General features: G+C 38.2%; 1 protein-coding gene across 1 annotated transcript in view; it reads right to left on the bottom strand.

The window, feature by feature from the left end:
* Positions 1-1,272: 1,272 nt before the first annotated feature.
* The window catches only part of LOC122556375 (voltage-gated potassium channel subunit beta-1), a 227,576-nt gene continuing 216,450 nt past the window's right edge, over positions 1,273-12,398 (bottom strand). Inside the window, exons 9-12 of the mRNA XM_043703010.1 lie at positions 8,996-9,081; positions 7,418-7,538; positions 2,553-2,647; positions 1,273-1,287 (exon numbers count right to left, since the gene is read on the bottom strand). Of these exons, the coding sequence (XP_043558945.1) occupies positions 1,273-1,287; positions 2,553-2,647; positions 7,418-7,538; positions 8,996-9,081 (317 nt within the window). The remainder of the gene's footprint in view (positions 1,288-2,552; positions 2,648-7,417; positions 7,539-8,995; positions 9,082-12,398) is intronic.

Raw genomic sequence — 12,398 nt, forward strand, 5'->3', positions numbered from 1 at the left:
GGATGAATGATGTCACCCTGAGCGAGGACAATAAGTTTATCTTCCATGCCATTCCCTTTGGTTAGTGCTTCAGTAATCCCAGCAAGGTGTTGGAGGAGCACAGAGTAATAAAAAACTGAGATCCTGCCAGTTTGATGGGTATAGCCTGAGCTTACATCACTACAACCGGAACTTGCATGACTTCAGCCTGATCTTCCACTGGAGGTTTTGGCAGCTGCTGCAAGTGTTGCAATGGAAATCGATGCAGCAGTATTCAGTCACCACATTATGGATACGTCTGCAACATTCTTATTAAATTGGTCAACATTGTACCCTGAGAAGGTCCAAAATCTATACAAAAACGGTCTGCAATATTGGAGTCAGATTCTTCAATGCTCCTTGACAGTGACAGTAAGGCAGCTTTAACAATGCAATACATATCATTGTGTAGATCCATCTATAAGCTACTGAACTGAACACTTCATCAGAGCCCCCTGCAGCAGAACCTGTATATATTTCTCCCTCAGGCAGATTGCAACTTCGCTTCCTTTGTACCCCTGTTGCAGACCACTTGTAACCAAATGTATAATCATAGGCAGAGTTCACTTTCAATCTCATCTCGAAAGTTTGTGGATTTCCAATTTTAATTGCTCCTCATAGCGATGCCTTCAGTTGCTTCATTCCAAGCTTTGGAATTCTTTTACCTCTCTACCTTGCTTTCCTCCTTTAAGACACTTCTTAAAATACACTTCTTATTCAAGCTTTTGGTTATGTGACATAATGTCTCCTCATGTGACTCGATGTCATACTTTGTTATGATGCACCTGTGAAGTACTTTGGGGCATTTCATGACATTAGAGCCATTATATAAATACATGGTATTGCATGTGCAGAATAAATATCTGAGCCAATGGTGCAAATGTGGGAGCAAGTGACAGTCTCTTCCTCTGTCTTCCTTTTCCTCCTCATGCTCATAAACCAATGCCTGGTCAGAGAGCTATTCTTGGGGATCTGAAAGGAGAAAGGGAGGGTTATGGAAAAGGGATGTGAGTATTAGGAGGCAGCATGAGAAATGTATATATTACGTGCAGATTGCAATTCAGAAGAGATTGTGAGAAAGAGGGGTATATAGGGTATGAGAAAATGGATTATGTATGGTGATACTACCATCTTCAATGGCTTAAACCCTGATTCTGGCTACTACCTCAGTCATGGCTGCACCAATGGTGGAGAGCAACAGATCCTCCATGGAGGCAAGCATATGCAGCTGTGTTGATATTGCTCTTTGCAGATTTATGCCACTTTGTCCTGAAAGATAGAGGGAAGTACATTAGTGAGTGTGGTCCAACCTGTTTTGATGATGTGGCTGGCTTATTTGAATAGCTGGTAGTCTGACATCTGAGATGAGGCTTGCAGCACTGTGTCTCGCCGAAGTGAAGATGAGGCTTGCAGCAGTGTGTGTAGATGAAGTGAAACTATGAATATGATAACTGAATTATGATTGATACAGATTATTAGTCGGTGAATGGCGAATTAAGGAGTGTTTAAAGCTGGAAGTTGTAAGGATATACCGTTGAAAAGTGAGTTCACTGACATCAACCACTTGTGAGGATATTAAACATTTGTGGCACTGTATTTAGGTTCTCAAGACTACAGTGTCTTCATTGTCTATGACGGTGATTGCTGCAATTGCTTTCTCAGTGGCATGAGAGTAGAGAACATTTCTGCTTTTCTTCCACTCTTTGCACCAGTGCTGAGTTTGTGAATTTTGTGCTCTCAGCCTTGTTGCACCACTCATAAATCTTCTTTTGGCACTTCAGACAGAATACACCTCACTTTCAAAAGTTTTAGTCTGACTTTAAGTGATACTGGCCTCATACAAATCTGAGCTGAGAAGTGAAGCTGTTCAACAGTTTGGTAAATGCTGAGTGTCATAGGATTGACCCTTAAATAGCACACAGCTTGAAGTTTGTTGCCTGCACTGAAGAAATGAGTGCAGATTGGCTGCAAAATTCATTTTCTATGCTCACTTACAGGGCTATCCCTTTGATTTCTGGACAGCAGCAAAGAATGGGAAAAATAGTAAGAGAATGATTTTGAAATAAAAATGGTCACTGTTTTGCTACATGTTTTGTGGACTTTAAGTGACGGGTGCTATATTTATTTTGTGCCATTAATACATTTCTTTAATTACTCAAGCAATGACCTTGAGTTATTTGATTTACATGATAAGTGAACACTGAAGTGAACCATTAACTAGTTATTTTGTATCATAAAACAAATAATTATATAACTCCCCTTGCATTCCACTTTCCACAAATGCTGTACCATAGCATCACTACTATCGCCTTAATTATCTGAAAGTCTTGCATACATATCTTCATAAGAGGGCTAGCACTTAATACCATCATGTGAACATTTGAAAAATAGCAAGAACAGTCACTGCTATTACCTGGAAACTTCAGTCAAAGCATCACTAGCATCAGAGAACATAAGGAATGTATGAAAAGCAAAGTAAAGGCTTCACTCTCTATTTCAAAAAAAATGCTCATTAAACCCATTATTTGTTTTACCTTTAATGAAGCCCTTGAACTCTCAGGTACTCCAATATCATACTTTCCACTGATGATTCCGCACGCAAGGGGAGACCAGGTCATTGCTCCAACTCCTGCAAAAATAAAGACAACTAAAAATGAAAAAAATCATCAGTCAACACAGTCCATTGGCAAAACAGTATATGCAGTTGCTTCAATATGAATGAATGTACATAAAGAATTGCCTCAAATGAGGTAAATATCTAAAATGTTGCTGTAAATGTGAGACAATTGTCAGACTAAACACTAAGGAACAACAATGCTAATTAAAACTTGAACGCCAAAGTAATAGGCATTCTTAGGAATAAGTGATTACATTAACTATCAAGGTGAAGTTCTACAGACAGTTTGTTTGGAATTTTACTTGTTCCATTCCTTTGAAAGAGGTAAACCTCTTTGTTAAATACAGACTGAGGAGTTCAGATTCGATTGGGTGCCTGACATATTTTGCTTCCAATGCTGCATTAATCTGGGGTCATCAGGTGTATTGACATAGTTGTTCAAAGAATTTGGAACTTTAAAAAATAAATTCTTCTAACATGTATGCTCCAGATTAATTAGCAAACTTGATCAATTTTTTTAAAAATTCAAGAATATATAAGGTGCATGTTTGCCCTTAGTAATTTTTGTAATAGTTAAACAGTTAGAATATTTTCTGTTTATGCTTCACATTACATAACTAAGTAATACAGTGTAGCAGTTCTTTGTCTTATATAAGTAGAAGATTTTATTACAGGAAAGAAATACATTCCTGGATCCAAACTATATTTACAGTCTGTATTACATTAGAGGAGAGCAAGTACTGTAAATAGATAATCATAGAACCAGTTAACTATTTTACAAACTGATTGAATAAGCAATAATTTGGATTGATTTTGAGAATGATTTTCATTCCTCACTGACTAGACGAATTTTAAATTTGAAAACAATTTGCTCACCTATTTGCTGGAAGTGAGAGCCAGTAAAAGCAATGGTTAGAGTAACACAATATCGCCAACCTTAGCAAACAACAGGATAGAGTATTTTCATATTCTCTCAGATCCCTGTGGCACACCACTTGTTACATCTTACCATGGGAGATCCTGAGCTGTTTTGCTACACAACCATTTGATGTCATCATTAGTGAGCAGTCCATTCCAGACACTTACAGATCCATATACAATAGACATCTCGATCTGCAAGATTATAAGTGCCATATTTTGGATAAGTCATTAATCTGAACCTTCATCCAGGACGATATAACAGATTCAGTGCCTGTCTACAAAGTACAAAAAGAGAATTTTTCTATGCCCTGTCCAGCATACTTCCTTCGAGCAGCAACCCAAAAAACAGACTGACTGGTTCTTGATCCCATTGGTATTTGACCTTTCCACATGAACACTTTTGTTCATCCATAAAACAACAATGATGTTTCAAAATGATTTATCGCCCATAAAATGTGTTTGGAATGTTCTGAGAGTGTGAAAGGTGTGGTATAGATGAAATATCTTCTCTACCAACATTTCGTAATTTTCCAAGAATAATGAACACATCGGTAAGATACCTGATGATTCATGAACTGTGACCAAGGATGCATTAGTGCCTTTTCGATAAGAGTAGAAGAAATGAGAGAAAATCTGGGCACATGGCTGTATCTGTGTTGTGCTGTGGTACATCTGTCATACAAATCGTTTTCTGGAGTTTGCCTTGTGGCATTCTATGGCAATTCTTGCTGCCCTTAGTTATTATCCCATCCTGTCAGTCTCTTTTCCTACTTTGCATTATTGTAGCTGAACCATTAAATCAGTCAGTAGATTAAAAATTAATGAAGAATTGACAAAAACTAAAAAAAGGTCTTCCTTTGAAGCCATACAATCAATTACATTGCACTTTTTATTTTTGATTGAACTGTTTTTTTAAATAAAAGTACATGTTGGAAAGTTTAACAAATGTAAATTATTAATAAATGCCAATAGGGGAAGTGATGGCCTAGTGATATTATTGCAAGACTATTAGTCCAGAAACTCAGCTAATGTTCTGGGAATCTGGGTTTGAATCCACCATAGCAGATGATGGAATGTGAATTCAATAATTTAAAGAAAATATTTGGAATTAAGATTTGAGGGAAGATTATGAAGCCATTGCTGATTGTCAGGAAAAACCCATCTGGCTGAAGAAATCTGGCATCCTCACCTGGTCGGGCCTACATGTGACTCCAGATCCACAGCAATGTGCTTGACTTTGAAATGGAAGCCACTCAGTTCAAGCGCTGTGAGGGAAGGGCAATCACTGTTGGCCAATCAGGAACACTGACGTCCCACAAGTAAATAAAACAAAATGTGAATAAGTTCCCATAAGACATTCCATAAGTTCCCATTTCCACCATAGACGTGGGGAGGATGAACTCCATAACATGCAAACACACTGTCCTGCCAATATAAAGAATTTGAATTAAGCTTCCCCATTTCAGTCAGCAGTAAGGTGCAGATGATTTCCAGTGAGCAGCAATTGAAGAAAGGTGTGTCTGTTTATACTGCATGGGTATATTCACAAATGCAATGATGGCAGTGTTTCAATTGATATTTTGTGTTTTCATTAAAGTGATAGTCATTCTCTGGCTTATATACAGGAATAACGATCATGAGGTTGACTGGTTGGTGGTCAGTCATTGGAATTTTTAATGTATTGCACTGTTGTGCTTCAACTGGCATTCAATGATCTTTAGCAATGTCTTGAGGTAAAGAACAAAGAATAGTACAGCACAGGAACAGGCCCTTGCCCCACCAAGACTATACCAACACACATGCCTAATCAAAACTAAAGATCTCTTGCTTCTAAATGGTCCATATCCCTCTACTCCCTGCCTCTTCATATATCTTCAAGATGACTCTTAAACAATGCTATTGTATCCACTTCCACCACCACTCCAGGCAAAAGCTACCCTCTGTGTAAAAAAACTTACTTCTTACATCTGCCTTAAACCTATCCCCTTTTGCACTAAACATATATCCCACATCATTGACATTTCTACCATACGAAAGACTATCTGTTTTATCTATACCCGTCATACTTTTCTAAACTTGTATCGTGTCGCCCCTCATCCTTTGACATTTAAGTGAAAGCAAACCAACTTTGTCCAATCTCTCCTCATAGTCAATACCCTCCGAAGCAGACAACGTCCTGGTAAATCATTTCTGTACCCTCTCCAAAGCCTCCACATCCTTCTGGCAGTGTGGCGATCAGAACTGTACACGATATTCCAAATGTAGCCCAACTAAAGTTCTGTAGAGCTGCAACATATGAGGCAATTTTAATTTTCAATGGACCTGCACAGACTGCAGCCCGTTTCATTTACTAATGAGCTGAAATTGTCATGGGACATAACTGCAAAATCTTATTAATATGCTCAGTACATCCCAGGGCCTTTATTCTCATATAATTCGAACTAATGTAGATAAAAACAAATTGTTTTAATTTGACTGCAGCTATAAATCTAGAAGCCTCAATTTCAAAATGCAAAATCAAACAAGCCTTAAATGGAACTCAAGATTGGACGAAATAGTTTTGTGGTGAGTATATTAATAACATTTGCAATAATTCCTTTCCAAAAAAGGAAAAAATCTGGTCGGAAACAAAATCAAACTCTATGGTGATTAAACAAAAACAAAAATTGCTGGAAAAGCTCCGCAGTTCTAGCAGCATCTGTGAAGAGAAATCAAAGTTAACGTTTTGGGTCTGGTGACCCTTTCTCAGCAGTATTTTGAGCAGATAATAGGCAAAAGACACTTCTTAAGACAGAGCATAACGGCAATGAAAGAATGAATGAAAAGTGTACTTACTCTATTAATTATTATGCTTAACATTTTAAATAACATAAAAATGCAACAACATCATGAAAATTATAGAGAGTTTAAGAGTGAGATACCATTTTCACAAAGCTAATGACAGAGCAGTGCAAATGGTGACCATCTATAATTCATATGATATTATTTCCTTGTTGCCAATAATTGGCTGATTTACATACTGATAATGGAATCATCCAGACACCATTATTTCTCTTCTTTCTAAGTCAATGTCCAACTTTATTCTTCCAATTGTGGTCATGATAATAATAAACAATTGGAAGGTAGACAGATATATAGCATCAACCTTCACTGGAGAAGAGACAGCTCGCATCTGGGAAATAACTGTAAATCAAGAATTGAAAGGGAAGGAGGAACTCAAGAAAATTACAGTTACCAAAGATATAGTACCAAATAAATTGTTGGCACTGTGATTTAGCAAGTCCTCAGGTCCTAATGGATTTCATCCTTGAGTCTTAAAAGAAGTATCCAGTGAAATAATTGGTGCTTTAGTTTTCATTTTGCGAAGTTAATTAGATTCAAGGATGGGATTCTAATTGAAACAGATTCTAATTGATCATTGCTGATTCATGGCTGTAACCACCTGTTATTTATGTTGGCAAACTACCTACCTGCCATTTATATGGCTCCAACAAAATGGTTCATGGTTTGGCAAAGCAACACACCAACCAGCAATTTGAAATTATGTAGTGCCTACCTTCCTCATTCTGACCCTATATTGGGATCAAATTCTTGCCTATTCAATCAGCCACTGTTGAAACAGAACACCTCTCTTCAATACTTAGAATGCCGTATATTAGACCATAAGATATAGGAGAAGAATTAGGCCATTCAGCCCATCAAGCCTGTTTCGGCATTCAGTGAGATAATAGTTGATCTGATAATCCTCAAATCCTCTCCATGCCTTTTCTCCATAACTCTTGATTCCCTTACTGATCACCTTCAAACTCATGGATTATATCCTGGCAGACTCATTAAACTAACTATAACGGAGGTACTCACCAATTTTGTGATAAAGCTCAGGGAGTTGGACCTCAATTTTCTCTCTCTGGAAAATATGATATTCGGCTTGCTCACAGACTGGAGGGATCAAATTGAACTGTCTTGCTACTGAGTAGGCCTCCTGAGGAAAATCAGTAAAAGATAGACTGTCAAAAAGATTAAAATCAGGATCTAGTAATATTGTTATGAAACAAAAGATGAAGTGACTACTCCTGGTCAATGCATGATTTTCATCAGAACCCTTTAAAAAATCAGAATGGATGGAGCTGTGCTGGGGAAGTGAAATGAAAATTATGCTATTATTCAATTGTGCGCAATGTATTACCAGTAATATTTGTCAACTATTTGTGGGTACTATTCTCGCATCAATGGTTTTAAAATCAATAAGAGGAATCATTTCCTTTCCTGACTTTGTCAGTTGGTATTTGAAGAAAGATTTTAATGTAAGAAATGGATATTGATGTTGTTAATAATACAAGCAATCAGGGTTCACAGCCTCCTTCAGATGAGATACATATAAAGAGAAATATAGCTTTCCATCAAAATTCTATCAAAGAGCCAGTGAAAATTACAGCCAACTCCCAACCTACATTAGTCTTTCAGATGGGTGTAGATTTATACCATTTTCTACTTTTGCTTGTATGTAATTTTATTTACAAAATATTACCTTGGTCAAATGGCCAACACATCCTACTTTTTGATTTTATCATGCGATTGTTTGGTGGTTAAGTTGCTAGCTCCAGAAATAAATCAACAGAGTATTTATAGTTTGGAGTTCACTTACATTGTTTACCTAGTCAGGTCATAGAATCACAGAATCCCTACAGTGCAGAATGAGGACATTCAGCCCATCAAGTCTGTACCAAACCTCCAAAGAGCATCCCGCCCAGAGCAAACCCCCATCCCCTTAACTCCACATTTACCACAACTAACCCACCTAGCCTGCACATCCCTGGACACTATGGGAACTTAGCATGGACAATCCACCTAACCTGCACATCTCTGGACACTATGGGCAACTTAGCATGGACAATCCACCTAATCTACACATCCCTGGACACAATGGGCAACTTAACATGGACAATCCACCTAACCTGCACATCTCTGGACTTAGGAGGAAACCAAGGCACCTTTTGGAAACCACGCAGAAACAGGGAGAACATCCAAACTCCACAGAGTCATCCAAGGCTACAATCAAACCCAGGTCCCTGCCAGTGCTAACCACTAAGCCACCACGCCAAATAATGTATTTTAAACAATGAAAAGTCAAGATACTGAAATAACACTGTAGTGTGAATAGACAACAAATATTTACCCTGTTGACTAAAATAAATTGTGTGACAGGATAGGTATTTCTAATGTAATCAATAAATACATTCAAATCAGTTTATAATTCCAATGCATTCTTCACATAAATGCCAGTTAAAATTTAAGGAGATTAGTCTCCTTAATAGTGGTATTTGAGAATCTGCTTATACAGGTTAGATCACACATATCAGTTCGAATTGTCACTTCTTGCTGAAGATAGTAAATGACTATTGATATGCTTAAACTAATAAATTACAGAAAGATGGATACCATAATCTCCATGGCACTCCAGCGGGATGTTCCCCAATACATGGTCATTCCTTGGTTTATCACATATGTCATTGCTCGGACAATCTCTACATTAAGTTTGTGGGTGGGGAAGGGGATGGTGGTGAAAGGAAAACAAAAAATAAACATTAGTTTCTTCATCCTTTGCAATACATGAAACATTCCATTTGACACAAATGTAATTTTGGAGTTCATAGTGGCTTAAATTTCCTTTCCATATATTCATAATTCTATTTATTTCACTTAATGGGAAATCCAAAATAAATGTCATAAATTGAAGATTTTTTTGCTTTTCAAGACAATGCTGAACTGTTCTTATCCTTTGCTTCAAAGGTTTATAGATGGTCGATCTGGTCAGAAGTCCAGATTTCAGATAACCCAGGCTGATTTTGCCTCTGTCAAACTTGCCCACCACCCCCCTCCCCAGCCATGTCCTTTATAGACTGCTGTTGAAATATAACCACTATCACACTCGTTTATCATACTATATTATAGGATTTAAATTTACAGCTCATTTTCAGGGAAGGGAATATATATCTAATTTACCAGAAAAAAATCAATTTCCTAGTAACAGTATATTACAAATAATGCTTTACTACTGGAAAAGAAATGGCTACAGCTGGAGCTAGAAACTACCTGTGAATTTTCTGATTTTCCAGTTTTTTTCGACAGAGTTCAAATTCTGTTCTTACTGAATAATGCACAAGTTCTAAGTTGAAATGGCATTCACAGCAGGAAGAGGGAAATCGACAGATGATTTTCGTGAAGTATTTAGCTCCAGTTGAAGAAGTAATGTGAGCACAGGCTTCATGACCTCCTTCTGTGCTCTATTTTTTTCAGACTTCCTTCAAAACGTTATGCTTATTGCCTATATCATTGCTGCTGCTGCAAGATCACTACTAGGTCTCGATTTTTGTCATGATGGAGAATACTACCACCATGATAGACAGTGCTGGACGTAGTCAGGGATTCAAAGTCCTGACCCCAAACCTAGAATTTCAATTTTCGCTAGAGCGGGATTGATGTAGCTGGGCTGTAGTTTGCCCCTGAAAGCAGCTGGTCATTTAAATAACCAGGTAAGAGCAGACTTGTTTAGATCCAAGGCACCTTTGATGGAGATAAGGCATCTTCTGGTGCAGAGAAAGTATCATTTGGGGTTGTGAAAAAGCATAAAAAGTGCATAAAATCATTCTGGCAATGTTGTCAAGGAAACCTTCCCCCTCTGATAAAAAGGGTGGTGCTAGTAATTTCATATAAAACAATTACAGCTTTTGTACTGGCAAATGATTTCCAAAATTTCATTTTCCCAATGCGCTGTCTCTTGATGGACAGTTCCAACTGTATAATGAAGGGAAATATTTGTAGACAAAAGGGGTTAAGCACTTGATAGATTTTATTTACATAAGTCAATGTACTTCAATGAAGTGGTTGTTTTCATAAGAGTTTTCAGTGAAGCATTTGAATGTATTGTACATTTTTGTACCAATATATTTTCAATAGTAATATCATCAATAGGCTAATAACTTGAGTTTCTACCAGGAAGCCTCCTAATTTATGTTAATGGTGCTTAACAGGTGAATTAACATGGATGATGGTGAGTAAGGGTATGAGTTGGCACTGACTTCACATATGGTTAGAAAGGGCCTTAGGGAAATGGGTTATGAGATCCATGGGATATGGGTAGATTGATATTTGCATATCATGAGTGGAATAGGGTGTATGAGATGTATTAAGGGTTAGATAAAAGGTCATAGAATGGTACAGGGGTTATAAGAGTTCATGAGGGTAGGTATAGGAATTGGTTGGCACAGAAAAGGCATGGAAAATGGGGTAAGGGAGTGAAAGCAGAAGGTATATGTTATATATTAATCTTTTTTTAAAAACTTTGAACATAGTGCCAGAGCCCTGAGGCAATATTTTATGCAACCCCCCCCCCTTGTGAACTGGCAGTCTCCTTGGCTCTTTCTGGTTCTCTAGACCTGATCCTCAATCCAGCCCAGCCACTGGTCTGAAGATCAGAAGTACAGGCAACCATTTTTAAAGGTCAGATTTGCAGAACCAAAATTTCTCCTAACTCTGTACACGTGACACAAGATAAAAACGTGCCCAGTTTGAAAAAAAAGTCTAAAATGGTGAATACCGTTAAAATATTTTCAAGAACTAGAAATGAATACATTATACTATTTTAACATGATCAACAGGTAGAACAAAATATTATTTTCAAATGCAACATTCGCAAAAAAGGGCCAAATGAAAAGATCTGAATAACTTTTATGAAACATCAGTTTTATGAAAAACTATGTCAAACTCTTTTATTAATACACATTTGATCTTTCACTTAACTACTTATTTTATTGAGTCTGTTTTTCAGATGATATACTAAACTGAAGTCTTGTCTGTCCATTGCAGTGTTTTATGTGGGCCTTAAGGGTCTCCTGGAAACGTATTAAGGAGCAGTGAGCTCTTCCAATGTTCTGGACAATGGTCTTCCTACAACTGTTATTAAAAACAGAATAACTGGCCATAAAGCCAGTGAACTTACTTACTCACTGTTATCTTGTTGTTATCAGTCACTATTAATTGTGCATAAAGTGCCTTGAAAGATTTCTGAGAAATATGATAAGGCAGAGAAATCACAGCATTAATAGTATTGAGTGTTTGGGTGAATAGGAGCAATTGAGGGAAGATGTTGCACACAACTCTGAGAGAGGTAGATCATGAGCCTTGGTAGGAGGTAGATAGAATGAGTGTGAGGTCACAGGGAGAAGACAGTGGCACTTACCCTGGTGCAGTGGAGAACTTGATTATTTGCAGCATTGTTGGGCATTGTTCTGGATGATTGACCCTGGTGACCACAAACCATGCTGGCAGGGTCTGGTGGTATGGCCTCCTCTGCAACATTCTATCCACCAAAACCTGTAGCTCCCTGTCTGCAAAGTTGGCCACCAATTTGCCCTTATCTGCCATGTCCAGGAACATAGCATGCACCCGTGTAGAGCAGCACAGGAATGTCAGCATAAAGTTGGGTGCGCAATGATGTTTTAGATATGGTGCCAATGCAACTGATGGTGGGCAGTGAATGTACTTACAGCTATGGCAACAAGGACAGAACGCCCCTGGTGCTCACCTTCCACCCTACCAACCAAATTATCCGCCGACATTTCTGCCACCTCCAAAAAGACCCCACCACCAGAGATATATTTCCCTCCCCACCCCTTTCCGCCTTCCGCAAAGACCGTTCCCTCCGTGACTACCTGGTCAGGTCCATGCCCCCCTACAACCCACCCTCCCATCCTGGCACCTTCCCCTGCCATCGCAGGAGCTGTAAAACCTGCGCCCACACCTCCTCCCTCACCTCTATCCAAGGCCCTAAAGGAGCCTTCCA

Source organism: Chiloscyllium plagiosum, chromosome 13 (genome assembly GCF_004010195.1).
Source record: "Chiloscyllium plagiosum isolate BGI_BamShark_2017 chromosome 13, ASM401019v2, whole genome shotgun sequence".
NCBI lineage: Eukaryota > Metazoa > Chordata > Chondrichthyes > Orectolobiformes > Hemiscylliidae > Chiloscyllium > Chiloscyllium plagiosum.